Source organism: Pocillopora verrucosa, chromosome 4 (assembly GCF_036669915.1).
Source record: "Pocillopora verrucosa isolate sample1 chromosome 4, ASM3666991v2, whole genome shotgun sequence".
Lineage (NCBI taxonomy): Eukaryota > Metazoa > Cnidaria > Anthozoa > Scleractinia > Pocilloporidae > Pocillopora > Pocillopora verrucosa.
Genome location: NC_089315.1, coordinates 24,424,945 through 24,443,156, shown reverse-complemented (window position 1 = coordinate 24,443,156; position 18,212 = coordinate 24,424,945). Strand labels below are relative to the sequence as shown.

General features: G+C 39.2%; 1 protein-coding gene across 1 annotated transcript in view; it reads right to left on the bottom strand.

Annotated features, from left to right (window-relative positions):
* LOC131779380 (intermembrane lipid transfer protein VPS13A) overlaps positions 1-18,212 on the bottom strand; it is a 61,893-nt gene that overhangs the window by 4,602 nt on the left and 39,079 nt on the right. The window contains exons 61-90 of the mRNA XM_059095930.2: positions 18,096-18,173; positions 16,367-16,453; positions 15,886-16,037; positions 14,937-15,045; positions 14,356-14,487; positions 13,609-13,695; positions 12,803-12,919; positions 12,455-12,553; positions 11,935-12,015; positions 11,690-11,794; positions 11,428-11,514; positions 11,234-11,299; positions 10,429-10,557; positions 9,610-9,743; positions 8,423-8,549; positions 7,855-7,974; positions 7,482-7,591; positions 7,113-7,269; positions 5,953-6,087; positions 5,635-5,716; positions 5,324-5,393; positions 4,785-4,890; positions 4,226-4,291; positions 4,080-4,136; positions 3,100-3,236; positions 2,274-2,355; positions 1,798-1,911; positions 1,290-1,365; positions 718-881; positions 190-235 (exon numbers count right to left, since the gene is read on the bottom strand). Coding sequence (XP_058951913.2) covers positions 190-235; positions 718-881; positions 1,290-1,365; positions 1,798-1,911; positions 2,274-2,355; positions 3,100-3,236; positions 4,080-4,136; positions 4,226-4,291; positions 4,785-4,890; positions 5,324-5,393; positions 5,635-5,716; positions 5,953-6,087; positions 7,113-7,269; positions 7,482-7,591; positions 7,855-7,974; positions 8,423-8,549; positions 9,610-9,743; positions 10,429-10,557; positions 11,234-11,299; positions 11,428-11,514; positions 11,690-11,794; positions 11,935-12,015; positions 12,455-12,553; positions 12,803-12,919; positions 13,609-13,695; positions 14,356-14,487; positions 14,937-15,045; positions 15,886-16,037; positions 16,367-16,453; positions 18,096-18,173 — 3,112 coding nt within the window. The remainder of the gene's footprint in view (positions 1-189; positions 236-717; positions 882-1,289; positions 1,366-1,797; positions 1,912-2,273; positions 2,356-3,099; positions 3,237-4,079; positions 4,137-4,225; positions 4,292-4,784; positions 4,891-5,323; positions 5,394-5,634; positions 5,717-5,952; positions 6,088-7,112; positions 7,270-7,481; positions 7,592-7,854; positions 7,975-8,422; positions 8,550-9,609; positions 9,744-10,428; positions 10,558-11,233; positions 11,300-11,427; positions 11,515-11,689; positions 11,795-11,934; positions 12,016-12,454; positions 12,554-12,802; positions 12,920-13,608; positions 13,696-14,355; positions 14,488-14,936; positions 15,046-15,885; positions 16,038-16,366; positions 16,454-18,095; positions 18,174-18,212) is intronic.

Sequence of the window (18,212 nt, the reverse complement as noted above, 5' to 3'; positions counted from 1 at the left end):
TGAAGGTTACGGAATAAAAATTCATGTGAGTCTTTCTACCCTTGACGGTGTTTAGAGTCTGATCAAAGCCGAACTGGTAAAAATAGACATTCTCTATGAAACAAAAAAAAACATAAAAGACCCAACTGGCAATTTAGTAAAACCGCTTTTGTAAAAACGATACTTGCTGCATTTTTTAACTGAACTCACCCTGCACTGGTTTGGTTACTATTCCTGTCACACCTCCCACAACGCCCTAAAAATAAACAAAACAAACAAAAAGTGACAGAAATAAGAAAAGTTTTAACGTGTCCATAGTAATAAGAAAGTGCAATGGTTTCTTATCACTCACTACAAGCAATCACGACATGATCACGTGCACTTTCTCGCGCTCAGAGAAAGAATTTAATTGCCTTTTTCTTGCTTTTTCGGTTTTGATTTGCTTTGTTTGCTTTATTAATTTCGTATGAAAGTTCCCTTTGTCCTGATTGGCTTGCTTTGGATTAAATGTTGTGACAATCATTCGAATAAGCGCATAAATACCCGATGTATTAAGTTTACGTCTGCATGCCATAAAAAAAAATCGCGAAAAAAACATGTTACGTCGAGGAACCGCCTGCTAAGTAACACAACATTCCTTTATTGCGTCTATAACTCCAAGTTCTCGTGACTTTCACTGACCTCATATTTTAAAGTCTTCCCTTGAGGTTATCAAAGCACTCTAACGTTAGCACTTACTTCAAGTAGTCCCTTCCCACCCCTTGTGAGTCCTTCTTTGACATTAACAGGTTTCTTTCCCATCGCCTGCCTCCTCTCCTGTTGGTATTTGTCATCCATTGTTAGTGCCGCGATACCTTTGCCTAGCGTTCCAGTTATACGAGAGACTGCACCAGCCGCACCACCTGAAAAACAAACAAACAAGAACATTTGGAAGATCAAAAGACTCCATTTGCCCAGGGGTCATTCAACAAAAGAAGTCAGTTAAAGCAGTCAAAAGGTTGCGTTCAACAAGCTAAGTGGCCTGCGATGCTGGATCTTCACCAAGTTTCTGTTTCAGGCAAAGACTAACACTATGGCCTCTCCTCCATGACAGAAATTAGACCATCACTAGTAACCTTCCAACAATTCGTGTGGTTTTCCTGATAGTAACATAGAGTGGAGAGAGACATAAAGAGTAAAGTGTCTTCCCCAAGAATTTAAGTTAATGATCCAGCCAGGTTTCGACTCCGGACATTTCGTATCCAGAGTCCAGCGCGTGAACAAGTCCAAAAAAAGGAGCGAAACCTGGACACAGATTTACATCAACATACCAACAGTGTGACCAAACAAGCTCTTTGCGCCAATCATCAAACCCTCTGCGAACTCGCCAGGACCCTGGATAAGACCCTAGAACAAACAAAAACAACAGTATTCGGACTTGTCTCAGTTTTTACAATTCTGTCCACTTCTATCTTTGTTCCTATCCACGAAGATACTTTATAAAGGATCGCTAGCTCAATTTCTGGCAAGTGACTAAGAGGGGACCTGGACACAGCCTTCAAAATGCTAATTCATAAGTACAAAAACGTTTTACATGTGTGAATTGCAGTTTTTTCAGTTGAAATCAGAAGACAAATTCAAAAAATAAAATAAAATAAGAAACAGAAAAATACAAGGAAACAAGTAATTATCGATACATAACGATAATTATGAAGGGGAGATTATGACAACAATTATATTTACAAACGCCAGAGAATAGTCCAATATTTTGGTCTCTCGCTGACTTTCCGAGTTAAATTCGAGTACCATTTGTCTTTGAAAATCATCCATCAAACTTACCTGGTAGGGCTCGTAAAAGAAGTCTCTCGCTCCTTCCTTCAGGCCGGTAAGCAAAGCAAACGGATTTCCTAATACATCTAGCCCCAGTACTAACACGTACCACTGCTTCAGTGCCTGAATTAAAAAAGGCCGAAAAAATTAATCATTACTGCTATACGAACGATCCGCTTATTTACCTGTCACAATCAATTAAAGTTCGGTGGCGAGTATAGTTAAGTCTTAGAAGCCAAGTAGCGGGTGGTTGTTCTGGTTTCATGGTAGCATGAAGCAATTAAGGGTATGACTACCACGCAGCCCCCCCCCCCCCCCCTTGGGAATTTTTTCACCTGAAGGTTCGCCTGTACCCATTTATACTGATGGAATAAAGCACTGTTAGAGTAAAGTGTCTCGCCCTAGAACACAACAAAGTGACCTGGCCAGTGCACGAACCGAACCCTCCCGTGCGTCTCCCATCATAAAGCACTGAATAAATTCACCTGACTTTTGTAATGCTTGATGGCGACTTCCATTAACTGCTGCTGCGTATAAACTTTGTCCTTTATTTCGAAATAAGCTAGCCTGTAAATACAACATAACCGAAACTGTCTGCCAAGCTCCTTTTAGAAGTGTGACATGAAAACACTGGATAACAGGTAATAAATATGTGACAAATGATAAGAGAGGGTAGGTCACCAACCCTTAACCCTTTAACTCCCATGAATGACCGAGACAGAATTCTCCTTACAATATCAATACAGTATCAACCGGATAAGCGACGAGAATAAAGAAATATATCAATTAGGGGATAATTAGTTGATCCAATACTAAATTCTGTGAACTAACGTTATAAGAATTGTATGGTTGACAGTAAGGAGAATTACAAATTTGATCTGGGAGGTAAAAGGTTAAATAAACAGTTCACGTCAGTTATATTTTCTTTTTTTCCTAAGAACTAAATGCAGAGCCCAGATTTGATATTATTTTCTGCTCTAAGAAGCAGCTGTATATTTGGCTGCATGGCAAAAGGTGAAAGGTTTTTACACGGGGCGGGGCTAGTGCTTCGACCTACAATCTTTGTTATAACTCATGGAGACAAGCACCAGTTCAAGTTTTTTTCCCCTCTCTTACTTCTTTTAACGTTCAGTCAACTTCTAAGACATAATGGCGAATACAGCAAAGACCTTATTTTGAACCAGGTTTTAGTGTTAGGGCACACTTTTCGCTGAGGAACACAGCGTCACGATTGCAAACTACAAGTGTGAAGAGGCACCGGTCATAACAAAATTATCGAACAAGTTCATGGCTGAAAAAAATGTTACCCACTTGAATTCTACATCTTGTACTTCAGTGACTGCTACTCCGACACTCTTGAGCAACATGCTTACAAAACTGCCACCGATAGCTGACTGAGCCTTTTTGGCCTCAGCGCCGCCACCCAGCTGAGAAAAACTAACATGAATCTGCAGGAAAAATCAAATCAATGTCTCATCATTAGTCACGTGATCACATCATCATTCGGTTAAACGAACTAACTTGAGAGAATAACTACATATTTAGCCATCCAGGATAGCATTGTTTTCAACCTTGACAAATCATAGCCAAAGACCGTGCAACACGACTTGAGGATACAATTAATCGTCCTCCACTTCTTTCATAGGAAAGGAGATCAATTCGTGCTTAAAGAAATTTTCCATAGAATTTAAAAAGTAGTCCACCATGGCAATGGCTCGACTTTTCTTCGGTCTGTGATTGGTCGAGAAAACTCACGCCACCCCCTCAACCAATCAGATACAACACCAAGACCAATCGCGATATCACTTCTATTTTCACGCTATCATAGCAATTTGCCTATTTATTAATTTGAGTTTCAATTGGCACCTCGCAGTAATTTACCTTTTTTATGGTGTTTATTTGTTTGGTGTTTATGCTTTTTTATGGTGAGGTGTTTTCTTTCACTTGGTTTTATAATTTTCAATCGAAATGCGCCCTTCATGAAGTGAAATTAGATTGGGTTAGTAATCTAGAAATTTTTACGCTAATTATATAAATTTCCTGTCTGCTGATGCGTCATTAACTCTTTAACTCCCAGAAGTGATCAACATGAGACTTCTCCCTATAATATCCTTACATTATATAGCAAACAGATAATGAGAATATTGATCTTACACCAAATTCTCAAAACTAATTTACAGGGATATGTGTAGCAGCTAGAGGGGAGAATTAACAAACAGATCTTGAGAGTTAAAGGGTTAATTCGATATGATCACAGAGTCAGGTTAGAGGAGGACAACCGGAAACGATACCTTCAATGGTGATAGATGAAAGAAGTCGAAAAAGTTTCTGTCAGTACTTAGGGCAGCCTGGAGAGAAAAAAAAAGATAAATAAGCGTGAATTTTTAAATGACTACAATATAAACAGGCATAATTTCAAGACCAGTGAATTACAGACCTGAACGGCAAACGCCTCTCCAAGCTTGTCATGAACCATTTTTTTGTCCAAAGCATACTGGCTGGACTGTGAAAACAAACGTTCGACAAATTCTAAGTATACTGCGTTTCTACCCTGAGATGCCTATTTAACAAGCTTCCAAAGATGAAGTAAAGATATTTTCGAAAATAATCCACGTTAATAATGGTTTTGCTTCCCCGAGGTGACTTCTTCCTGTGATTGGACTAGGGTTTTGGGGCCATAAAAGCTTCCATAGAAGCCTGCGCCCCATTACGTCACGCAGACTTTATTTTGGCCTGTTACGCAACATTTCTAACTTCAATTAACATATTTTAGTTTTTTAACTCTTATTTTTTTGTATAAACGATTTGATTTTCTTTTTTTTTTCAAAACTCTCGTGTTTTTTTTCAATCCGTGATCCTATCCGGTCCGATCCGGTTCGATCCAGATTTTCTCTACGCCGACCTTTGTTTTGGTTTTATCGTACCATAGTGGATATGCAGCCCGATGCAGTAAACGCATGCGTGAGCTAAATGAATACCGATTAGAGCATCCTTACCTCTTGGCTTCTGTCAATAGTGTCAAACGAAAATAATCCAATACAGGCCATGATAAAGCCCATATCGACCTTTACGTCCATCTCTTGAATGAGAACCTTGAAGTACCTGAGTAAGAAGAACATGAGAAGTAGAGACCAGCAAACTGTTTAAATAAACCAGATGAATCATTGCTCTGAAATTTCAATATTCTACATCAGTTCGGGTAAGCTAAATTCCGCGACAAAATAAATGACACATGACCACTTAGATAGATCGCAATATTCTGGAATAGCACATCAATGTTGTTCCTAGTCCCCTCGCTTACACCCTCCTCTCCCCCCCCTCCCTGTACATTGTTACACCGAATTGACCGTGAATGGGGCAACGGTAAATTACGGAGAAGTGTAGTTCATTTTCAATGTTATTTCCAAGTAATTCCTGTTCAATGAGATTAGTGAATGCTATGTGTCATCTCATTTTGTCGTGGATTGTAGACTAGTCAGAAGATCATAGTTTTGGAGTAAACTTTTTATTAAATACCATTTTCCAAACCACTCACTTGATCTCATTCACGTGCGTGTGCTCCTCTTGCTTTGCGACTAAACTCACTTCAATGTACGGCTTTGGTTCTAAAACACAATCGTAGAGATTACTGCAAGATATTTGGTTTTATCAACTGAGTTGGTAATGTAACTTCGGTACTGTACAGAGTTTCAAAGCTGACGTTTCGAGCGTTAGCCCTTCCTCGGAGCGAATTACTGATTACTGAACGTACTGATTACTGACGGGTAAATTGTCCTATCAACGCTTACAGTTTTGGAATTCACTTTGCAAGGAGGATGCTGGCTCACATTCACCTTCGTCACTTACCACTATCAGCGGCGATTGACTTTGGAGGGGGCACTGGGAAGAGTACGGTCTGGAAGGTGGCACCTGGGACTTGGCTGTCTATCTGTAGAGATACAAACATCCTCATTTAGACTGATGGAGTCTTAACGATCATACTGCACAAAATCAACGGGCAAACAAATCTTAGTTAATTTTAGTTTTGAAACACTGGATTAGTAACCAAGCTTACAGTGTCAGCAGGGTTTCCAAGAGAGGCAGAACTTAGTGATCTACTTCACTGAGCTAAAATGATTTAAGTCTTGTTTGCCACAATTCTCCCTCAGTTTTTCTCTCGCTCACCTGAACCGAATTGATCTTTGTAGAAAGTGTGAGTTCATTTAGCGAAGATGTGTACTCTAATGAAATTCCTGGAGTAAATGTTCTTCTGATGTGCTGGCGTGTAGGCCGGACAATCTCCATTTGTTTAAAATCAACCTGGAAATGGTGGACAACATTTACTAAAAACGTGAAACAAAAAGAGCAAAAAAATATGAACTTACACTTTAAGTTCTATGGTAAAAAATTCGTCGCTATTAGAGAAAACATGAACAGAAGGGTAATGATCCCCTACAGATTTCACTCTTTCAAGGGCCAATCGGTTGCTCTCGGGGCTTATCCCCGTTTCCATAACATAAAATAACTAGGGGTATTGTCACTCCTCCTTAGTGAAAAGGTAAGCAACCGCTGAAGCACGTTTGTTCTCTTGGGCGGACTGAAGCATTGTGACCACCTTATCATCCAGAGTTCAACGCACCTACCATTAGCCCACCATGGTTCCCGTGATACTGTGCGCGCTAAATGCCGGCAACTGTTTGCCAGGGCTCGAAATTAACTTTTTAGTACACTTGCAAAGTTTTGCCGATAAGGATTTTTTCGACACACAAACGGTGAGACCACAACCAAATTCTCTCCCTTTGAAATGTCACTGGCCGTATCTGATATAAAAATTAGAATTGATATTTCGCACAGCCAATTGACGAGCTGAAATTTTTAATGAAAACGGTATTAAATATTTGGTTTCCTTTGCCGTTGTCCTGACAGCCACCAACAATCTACTGCATGTTTGGGAGACATTGATGATTCTCACTAACAAACGTTTGCTAGTGTATATTTTCCTCACTCGCAGTTTATCAAAATCACTCGCATTTTGCGAGTTAGCGAGAGTTAATTTCGAGTCTTGCTTGCCTTTCCTGAGTGTTCCCAACAGCTCGCTGATGTACATTTAAACTCCCGGGCGAACAAAAGCACAATGACCCTCGCCACACCTCGAGTCCAGCTCTCACTCTCCGACGTCTAGCGCTAGTCTTAGGCTACCGCGCCTCCCACTGCACCTTCCACCTCCTCCCACTGCACCTTCCACCTCCTCCCACTGCACCTACCAACTGAGCTGAAGGCGGGTAAAAGCTGATTTACAGCACCAATAAATTTGACCAACAAGAACAAAAAGTACAGATACTCGCCTCCAAGTCGCCACTCTTATAGATGTAATTGGCTGTGGCTCCTACGGCAATATCTCGCTGCAAATTATTCCAACCAGCTTCTAATTCATTGCAGAGGCGTAACTTGAGTGCCTTCCATCTTCCTTTCTTCTTCTGCTCTTCCCAGATAATATCACTCCTACAATAATAAATTTCAGATTTTTCATAGATTCCCGGAAATTAACTTTACTCCTTCACAAAGAAAAACATCAAACAACTTCACTTTTAACCCACTGTCCGGAGTAAACTTTTAAAGTTATTCTTTTCACCAGTGTACTGTCCGAGTTAAGAAAAAAAAACTAAAAGAAAAAAAGGAACGAGAAAAAGAAACGATAAAAGTGAGGATCTTACGGTTTAATTCCGATGTATGCCACCTCGATACTTTTTTCATTGTTCACAAGAGACAAACCAACTCCCTGAAGTGCCAAAGTGATGCACTGTGAGGGGCGCTCCTTTAGTTCCTTGGTAAGAGAAGTAAATAATACAAAACATTCAATGTGTAAGAAATATAAGCATCAACTAACTTTATGGCCAGCCTCACGGAAGGGGTGGACGTAAAGTGCAAGTATTGACTTGAGAAGAAAGAATTTCATTGCAAGTGGAAAGTTCACGAGGAGAGCTCATTAGAAGCAGAGCTGCAAAACGTTTGAATTAATAAATGAAGCGAGCACCGCAGTGCTGGGCTGCAGTTACTCAGTATCTTCTGCATCAAAAGAAAAATTACCACTTGAGCTCTGAACGCCAGTGTAAAGTCATCAATGATGAGGAGCACGCGCTGCAGACCGTCCAGGAAGGTGGAATAGTAAAACTTCTTACCATGGTTCTCAAACTTGTCAAAACGCGTCTACAGATAAAGCAGAATAAAAACATCATCGCATAACTCTAGCAAAAGGTGCTGAGTGGTGCATCATCGATTTCTTACAAGGTAAAGGAGTCATAATGATGAGAATTCCAATCCTGGACTCCAACCGAGAGATCTGAGTTGAAAGCGGGCGGCCCAGGTTCGCTAGATAACAACAGGGTTTCTTTTCCAGGTGAAACGTAAGATGAAACCTCATAATTTGTTTCTTGTTCATATTGGTAATCAAACCGGAATTTTCAATTTGAACTGACGTCTTACTGAAATTTCAGCGCACCAAACACGCTTGAACTTCTCACATGATTGAGAGACAAAATCCGTCAAACGAACCGGGTCGAAGGTCCTTGGTAACCTGGAGATATGTTGCAATACGGAAAAAAAAAAAAAAAAAAGGCGTTGTAAATATATCAATAACAACAACAACAGTGCTTACTTTTGACAAATCAGTGGTGATTTTCTCTTCAGATCCTTTGACAAACCAGACAAACTCTCTCGAAGCTAAGGGTTCATCCCATGTGAACAAAACGCTCTGGTTAGGATGTAAACAATGTTCCTTACACCTGAAAAACAAGTTACGGAGGCACTCGAGATGACCATCAGGGAGCGAGAAGAGAGTTGCTACTGCTAATAGTTATGTGGTTTTTACCCACGTCCGTGTTCGTTCTCTCGTGCTAAAAAACTGGCTTATAAATCTTTCAAATTCAGTTCAATGATCTGAATTTGACTTAAAGCCAGCTCCGCGTTTCTCCCATCACTTTTTAACCCTTCAACTGCAAAAAGGGACCAAGACAGAATTTCTCCTTATAATATTAATAAAATATCAAGCAGACGAGAATAACGCAAATCATCGATTGGGAGATTATTTGTTGATCCTGTACCAAATTTGTCCAACTAATATCAAAAGAATTGGGAGATGCTAAGGAGAATTACTAATGAAACCTTGAGAGTGAAGTCGAAGTCCGAGTCATTATCAGAGGCGCAGTGCGATATGTTCCGATGAAAATCGAACTGAAGGAATCGGGAGCAGAGTACGGATGCCACTTGTGATTCCGACATTTACGATATATGAACACTAGATTGTTATATTCGTTAACCATCGGATAGATTGAGGACGGATCAGTTTTCACAAGGTAAGCGTCAGGGTCTAAAGCAAAATTGTATCGAAAAAATTGTATCGATCGGATTCTCCCGACTCCAGTTCTGTCAAATTTATGACACCGCTGACGACCGCTAATTTCAATTTTCTAAAGTATGGAGTCGCATTTACAATTCCAACTCCGTTGCACAAAAAAACCAGCCTTTAGTGAGCTTATAAAACTTGCGCTTTCTTTGTAACTTCTTTCTTGAACGAGAAGAGGTTTTATGCAAATTCATAGTAAAAAGAGTCCCAAAACACAGCAACAGTGCAAGTGCACAGCAACCAAAACAAGTGTAAAAATCATAGCTTCCAGTTATCTAGTGTCTTCTGATAATTAACCAGTAGTTAACAATCCTGTAGGGTTGAGTTAGCCCCGTATTACTTCCTTTCGGTTTACAAAAACACAAAAAAGTATTTAGCCAATGTTCATTCATCTTTATCTCAACCTTCGTCAAAAAACGCTAAGTCCCTATTAAACTTACTCTTTCTGTTTATAGAAGATGTCTAGCTGAGTGCAGTTCTCCAGTCGAACGGTAGCTGCTCCGGTAAAGTATGGTGTGATAGTTATGATAGCTGCATTATCTTTTGTGCGCATGTCGGCACACACAGCCCCCACCTGAGAATAGGAAAGTTATATGTCAACACACAATGGTTTTCCTGTAAGGTCCAAATCCGAGACCAGGACGCGTCATCGTGTTTATTTTACAGGAACCGGAATAAGCTTTATTGAGTGCCGTAAAACCAGAATAGTAATCACAGCAGCCAATCAAAAGAAGGAAAATTTCTCAAAGAACCAATGAGAAAGTAAAAATAAGCACCTTGCCTAGAGCGCAGAAAAACACGAGTTACCAAGTCAAAATTAGTTTTAGTTTTAAATCACATTGATTGAAATATTGGCGCAAGTGTTTTGGAAAAAATACGTAGTAAAGTAGAGCGAACACAAAGAGATTACAAATTACCTTTGGCAATCGATTAAGATTACTCTAAAAGTAATGAGTGATAACAGGATCACGACTACGACTAGAGCATCATTTCAATAAGAACCTTCCTGAGCCGCAACCTGCAGATTCAGGCTTGAAAAAATTTAATATATCTCTTTTTCTTAATTATTTCCCCTGAATTACAGTCGGTATAGGCCATAACGAACTTTCTATAAATCGTTGCTGTAAACAAGTCGGCAGAATTCTCTAAAGAAGAGAAAAGATTTATCTCAGAGAGGTTTCAAGGTGCGACAGTTTCGGTATCAAAATACCAAGGCTGGTTTGCCTTCAATTGCATTGGGAACACGAGTCTCCACACACCTTTCCGTTCATTCTCAGCAGCAAGGTGATGTCGGGTTCGAAGTCAAAGCTTGGTGATACTTCTTCATTGTCCCCAACTCTGATAGCCAAGTTCTTGGATGGGAACGAATTTGGCCAGAATGGTACACACTGAAAACAAACAAACACACAGCAAATGGTTTGAACCCAAGTGTATCTGCTGATCGTGCAGTCTGCAGCTCCAAATGAGAGTACTCCTGAAGAGGTTTGTTTATGGTAGCTTTGACTGACTTTTCGACAAGCTAAGCTGAAGTCATTATCAGAGTCAAGTGACTCGACAACCGACTATGATGACGACTTACGCTAAAATTGTCGAAACTTCAGCCACAGTTTCTACCGACAATATTACTTTTTAGAACTACTCCCACCTGGTTGATCAGACTACACAATAAAATATAGGATACCTATGGATACAAGTCAAATGTGACTTGAAGGCAACAGATCAACCCTAACCTTCAACACCGAGACCAACAATTGTGTTTATGTAGGTAACGTAATTGACAATCCCCCAAATGGGACTTACAAGGACCAGTACGAACAAATTAAAACATTGTGAATTAACGTAGTGTTTAAAAACTACAACCGGCAGGAGACAGTTTAGCTGGCCACATAGAAAGCGAAGGAAAAGAGTTTAACTTGGGAAAACCGAGAGAAAATCCAGTGAGAAGCAGCGTGGAGGACTTGAACCCAAAACCACTAGATTACATGTTCAGCGCCCTAATCATTCTGCCACACTGCCTCTAAACGAAATATAAGACAAATTGAAGAAGATGACAGGAACACACACCTCTCCTGGTTGAACTTTAGTCCACTTCGAGTCTGGCCCCTTCGAGTCCGACAGCGACACTGTGTACTACAGCGGGACAGAGGAACATTTACAGAGAGGTCAAAAATGCAGCCTCCGTGACATTTGTGAGTTGAATTCGGAAAAAAACAAGCTTGATTACACCAGAAACTATGAATATACATTCTAATTATTACCTCTGTGTGATTATTTATCAGATTAAACGGCGTGAATTCCACAATCTTGGTTAAACTGAAGTAGGATAGGGTTGTCTGCATACCAATCTGCAAATGATTGTGACATTTGGGAGATTTAGAACCTCACTGTGCGGTAGAGTTAGAAAGCAAGAATTGGAGGTTTGCTGTTTCACTTCCAACCTTTCGGCAATAATATGAAAATACCAAGAATCAAAGAACATGACAACTTCCTTTGTTCAAGTACTAAAGCTTTTTTAAATACCTCGTACAATTTCCCATCCTTCGTGATTTTTAGAGCTCCCCCACTGCCTGCCGCGTCCAGAGAAAATTTATTGGACCAATCTGATTGGGTAAGACGAACAAAGGCCTGCCAAATACCATTAAGTTAGAGAAATTATGACAATTCTCACCATTTAAACATGGATCAGAAAAGAAAAAGTACAGGTCACAGCAAGGGATGACGCGACTGTGGGTAGAAGTAAAATAGAACGAAAACTGAATTCTCACCACTCCTTTTCCTCGGTGAGAAAACATGACTGGCTCGGTCAAGGATACGGGATGAGGTATAACAGTCTCGTCATCAGGCGCCTAAAAACAGGGAATATATCAACTCGTTATTTACCAAGTCTAAGAGAGAAACAATAAACCACGCATGCCACCTAGACGATTCCTAAACTAAATCTGTCCGTTTCGTCGTTCAAAAGCCTATTTCCGAGTTGCCCAGTGCCTCTGCTTGAAACGAGCCTAAGAACAACTCCTTTGATATGAAAATATTTTTATTTGGTAACTCATTTTTATAACAAGAGTTTTGCACATGACCAAGTTTCCAAAGTGAGGATTTAAGGAAGTCGGAAATGGCCTACTAACTAAGGCCAATCTCGACCTCTCGCCAGCCGGATAGCTATGTAGAGAGAAAAACTGTCTCTGAGAATAGTGGAGATAAAAATCGTTTACTTTGGAGCTATCAGAGTGCCTCCCTTGACCCAAAGCATCAAAGGATACCAGCGTATTGAGGATGTTCTCCTACCTTGTATTCCAGATAAAGTCCAGTTTTGTTGACCATCCAGTAAGGGCAGTACAAGGTAATTTTCATTGTCCCATCAAATGTGGCTAACACTCCCAGTCTCTGTAATAAGTAAGCAACACAAATACGAATTTTATCTTATAGTGTTGAAAGTATCTAGATACTAAAATTCGTATCCCCAAGCGGCCATGTAATGTTCTATTGATTTTATAGACACTGATGAAATTCCTACATAAAAGACAACTTATTTTAAGATTTCCCTATGCACTGTTCGGATCATCTAGGTTTTGGCCCTAAAATGAAGTTTTCCGGCCGCCATTTTGAGGATGGCTCTATTCTATCAACCCTTACCAAGTGCTTTCCATAAGCCGCCACCTGAGTTGATTCCAAGGTAAATGTTGTGAGTTCGTCCATTCCCTTGAGAAGTTCAACCTGGCCTTTCCACATGCTCCCTTGATAATTGTCAATCTAAAGGTTGAAAATTATATTTACCTCAGACTTCACCCTAAGAACATCAACAGTGACAGTGGAAAGGGAATATCAGAAGCAGGGACGCGGAGCATCAAGAAACACGACAACAGGTGACCCATAAGACAGCGGAACGCTAAAGAAGAACATGCGCAAATAACAGGCAGTTCAAAATTACCCAATCACAGCGAAGCGTAATATTACGTGCGGTCGGATGTGTAATTAGTCGACCTGATCAACAGATGAAGACAGTATGCTGTCAAAAACGTCGCAATCCACATCGGAAGTGATTACACGTATAACTTTTACTGCATTAAAAAAAAACGTAATTTACCATAAAGGGCATCTAATTAGCTTGCTATATTACGCCCTTCTTCATTTTCTTTATCTTGTTGTAATTATTGTGCAAGGTTGTGATTGTTGAAAAGGAGGAAATAACATGAGCAAAAAGAAAAAGAAGTGATTACATCGTGAAACAAACGATGATGCTTTGAAATAAGAAGCGGGTAAAAATTTCTATTTGATAATTAGGTTTAAGGCTTGATAACCATCTACTGTTCGGTGTAAATTGAGTTTGACTGTTAAAGAAATAAGAAAGGAATTACGTCTCCTTTTCACTTCTTTCAACATATGGATTCACTAGTTGGCCATTTCGGAGTCAAATAATGTCAGTAACATACTTCAGTTACCTGAATGTAAAGATTGACTTTTCGATGAAGACTGACAGAAAACAAAGGCCATTTGTCGCCACCTTTAAGTTCAACAAGAGGCGTATCCTAACAATGCAAAGCAAGCGTATAAACATCAAGAAACTGACAGTTAAACGATCACTTAAAACCAACGTCTTCGATACCACAAATTGATCAATTCAAGATTTCCCAAAAACTTCGCACACAAGAAGAGAGATTTGAAGTTTCATGGTTTAATCGTGACGCGTGAATTCTGTTTAAGGTACACGTAATGCGTTATTTTTCTCTGAAGCAGAGCTTGTTTCCGAACCTTTAATCGAAATTTTTCACCCGAGTTTTCGGCACATTATTCTTAACCTTTCATACATTAAAAACAAATAGATTGCATGTTGTTGTGCGCCTGTTCAGTGATAGATCACGGACAACGTCAAAATGTGTGACACACTCAACTCACGTGACATAACTTGAGATGATTTGGTTTTATCAAGTGAGTTGATGATGTAAATTGACCAACGTTAGGAGTTTCTGAATCCACGGTGGCCATTTTACCTTCGCAACTCAGGTCATAAAAACCAGATTATCTTGTTATACCCACCAACCAACGCAGCACAACAGTTTCTCTAGAGACTTATCCCCCTAAAAACAACTGAAATAGCTGTGGGTTCACCAGAGCAATACACCGTGGGTTTCTGACCAATCAGAGCGTGCTTAGTATCCCAGTTACTTTATCAGTCACATTCTGCTTACCGGTGTACTGTAGAGAATATTATATGGCAAGTAGTTATGTAGAACAGCCGATGGGTAGATGTGTAGGACGTAGTTTGGCGCATGCTCCAAGGATCCATGCACTGCACTGTACGACACTTGTTCACAATCAACCTGTAAAAGAATTGTCCACATTCAACTTCATACAACCTTCTTGCAACAGAGTACAATTTGATGTTAAATCAGTAGCAAGTCAAAACCCTTGCTTGTCTACAAACAGATCCTTCTCCTTCATAACGAATGGAAATAAAAACCATTCAATATTTAACTGAACTGTTAAATAGTTTAACTATGATAAACTTCTTTTACCATAGTTCCCAATTACGGCAAGCTCCACATACTACGTGCTTCGCTTAGGCCATAAATCCGAGCGAAAAAAACCGTAACTTGCGGGAAAGACCTCGACCTGAGTTAGTAAGGGGTATTTATTATGTAATCTTAAATAGTTTTATTTACACATAAGTTGCGTAAGCCTAGAAATTTTACATTTGGAATTTTCGAAAATACAATAATTTTTTTTCACACATTACTTTCAACACAGAAGTTCCTCTGACGTAGCTTACCGCGATATGAAAAGGTGGTCCCTCGCCGCCCGGGGGTGGACACTGGACTGAAGAAGACCCCTCAGATGCTAACTTGTTCCACAACAGCGGTGTCGTACTCGCTCCATACCTTAAGATAAATAACAACAAACAAAACAAAACATCACAAAAAAGTAAAGCAAAAGAAAATTTATCAGAAACAGAGAGGTTTGGATTTAAACCTTGTCCTTCTTGTCCTCAAGTCAGAACGTGTTTCCATTACATTTTACAGGTGCCAATAATTGTACTTAATGCATATTTGAAGCAGCTTGAGACCAAGATCACAAGGTAATAAACAAATTGTGTACATAGAGTTTGAATTGTTTCAGTGTTGGTTGCGTTTATACAGTTACATGTATCATGTTACTATTCCAGACACTGGCAATGTCTAGTTTCTTCTTCCAAAGGTCGATCTTTTTTCCACAAACGTTTCCAAGCCTCTTTTTAGCTATGGAAAGATATTATAGATTCGTTCCTATAGACCAGATCTTGATCACTACTAAGACAGGTTTCTTTTTTTTTGACACGCTTTTAAACCTTCAACTCCCAGAAGAGATTAACACGTAACATCTGTCTATAACATCCATAAGTTATCCAGCAAACAGGTAATGAGAATAATAAAATTTATCGGGTAGAGGTTGTTATATTGATGTAATATCAAATTCTTGTAACAAATATGTACCAGCTAAGGGGGAAATTTAACGATGAGAACTTGGGAGTTGAAAGGGCAACTAGAGAATCGACGGCAGGTAAGACCTGGCAAAATTGCTCCTCATTGCAGTTTTGTAGCAGTCTCGCCACAAAATAAATGTCTTTATATTCCAGAACGTCAATGGGACATAATCAAAAATAAAATAATTCTATTGATCTACCAATGAACCTATTGCAGACTGTCATTGTCAAAGCACAAATCACAGTAAAATAAACAAACCCGAATCCGGCAGGTCTAAGGTAAAGTGCAGCCTTGTGAGCCAGTATCAGGGGAACACTGAACACACTGTCTGGTTCCATTGTTGTAACACGGGACAACTGATCTTCCTTCTTGCAAAATAAGTCCATTGGGATCGGGAAGTGGTTGTTCACCTGTGTTAAAGAGCGTTGTGTTATGAAGGCAACATTAAACCAAACTTTGTTGCTAGTTTTTGTTTTGCTTTGTTCCTTTTTCTTAATCGATTCATCGACATAAATCGTTTCCACGTTACTCGTATCTGGTAAGTTAAAAGCATTTATTTTTTGAAATTCACTCTGAACCGGATCAATGTCAGTATCTGAGCACCTACTGCGCACCTACCCTTCCCCTAACCCAACGACAGTCAACGAATGACAACGTAAGGTTTTTGTAGGGTTAGGCGGGGGGCACGTGCGCAGTTGCTAAGATAATGACATATATCTGATAAGTTATGTGTACTGACCTGTAATGGTGATCTGATAGTAACTATCTTCTGACCGTCTCCAGTTTCCACTTGAATCACAACTGATACAATCAGTCCAGAGAGGAGCTGTAAAGAAAAGCACATGTTACTTTAATTTTTGATTGTTCTGTCGTTCATTTCAACTCAGTAGTCATTCAGAAGTTGGTGATTAACGGTTTAGAGAGCAATAAAAGCTCCAAAAAGAAAAAAAAAGTTCGTAAGCAAAAAGAAGTCCTCAGTTAAGTACAAGTAACAGGAAGTCTCCATTAGCAAATTAGCAAATGTTGACTAAAACTTAGACAGCATAAAGACACTGAACTTATACTCAAATAAGAAAGGATCTAGCTCAGTATTTGAGCAACTGCCCACCTACCCCTCCAATAACCCAACAACAGTCAACAGATATCAGGTAAGGCTGTTAGGGTTAATGTTGGGCCAGGGGAGGGGTATATGCACAGCTTCACAGATACTGACATTAAACAATTAAAAATATGGTTTATAGGGTTATTAGTTTATCAGTATTTCTGAAACAGAGACGAGTGGTTAGCGTTGAAAGCCAGAATTGAGCCCACAGAAGAGTCGAGAAAGCTAAAGTCGTTTATAAAAGCACGTTTCCCGTTAGAGAGCCATTAATTTAGGGTACTTGCCCTTCACCTGATCTGGGTCAAGATCCGTTATCAGGACCATTTCATTTATGGTGCTCATTTCTGGTAATAAAACGATCCTTTCTATAAACTGAAATGTAAGAATACTACCTAAGCATGCAGAGAATTTAAGAAAAATTTTCAACTGAGTGTCGAGAGGCATCTGAAATTGCTTTGGTTTTGCTTCACTTTGGTCTCTGTTCGGTTTCGAAAAATTGCATTCTCAACTTACGAGACGCAAAACTAAAACCCAACCGCACCTTTGTCACTTTGTATTTTCCCACGGTTCAGAATTTTTTTTTTGCCTTTTCTTTGAGTTCTTCATAATTGGGTTTTTGATGACAATCAATTGAAATGTGCCCTAAATTTATTTATTTAATTTAACTTAATTATTACATTATTCATTAATCTTAACATAAATTTCTTTTATTTCATTGCTTAGAACATCGCCTCCACACATAATTAAAGCAAGAAACGAGGTTAATACTACTGCATCATGACACGGTTTTGGTTGTTAAACAACGACGTAAGAATGCGCTAAAACTAGATACTAAAACTAGATACTGAACACCGTAACGTTGGCTGAGAAAATCTAGTGGAAAGTTACCTCAGTCATACTTGACAGGGAAAAAAAAGTATTTGCCTCACTTTTAATATTTTATGTACATCGCTGAGGTGTTTCTAGCCTACTTTAACTGACAATTATGGACAGTAAGATTTGAAAAGGAAAAAAATAGGAGCTGTGTTTCAAAAATTTAAATTAAGTTAAGTGGTATATCGGCTATTCAGTTAAATTCAGTTAAATTCAGTTAAATTCAGTTAAGCTGGAGAAAAACAATATTTGGGTGACTTGGTTAAGCAGGATGTCAACTTGATCCAACATTTAAATTAAACGTACATTTGTATCAAATGTGCTTCAGAACTGTTTTTAGTTATCTGCTCCACACGTAAGACAACGGAAATTGTTCTTTGTTTAATCAACAGAAAAGGTATCAGCATACAAAATTACATTTTATTGTTTATACCTTTACTTATTATACTTAATTATGATTTATTTTTGCCTGTCATCGTTTATTTGTTCTTACCTTTTTTGGGACGACATTTTGCAAGATAACTCTTGCTTGTTTGATTGAGACAGGCTTCATCGCATGATAGCCTTGCACCTAATGATTTCAAAACAAGATTCAAGTTAGGGTATTTCA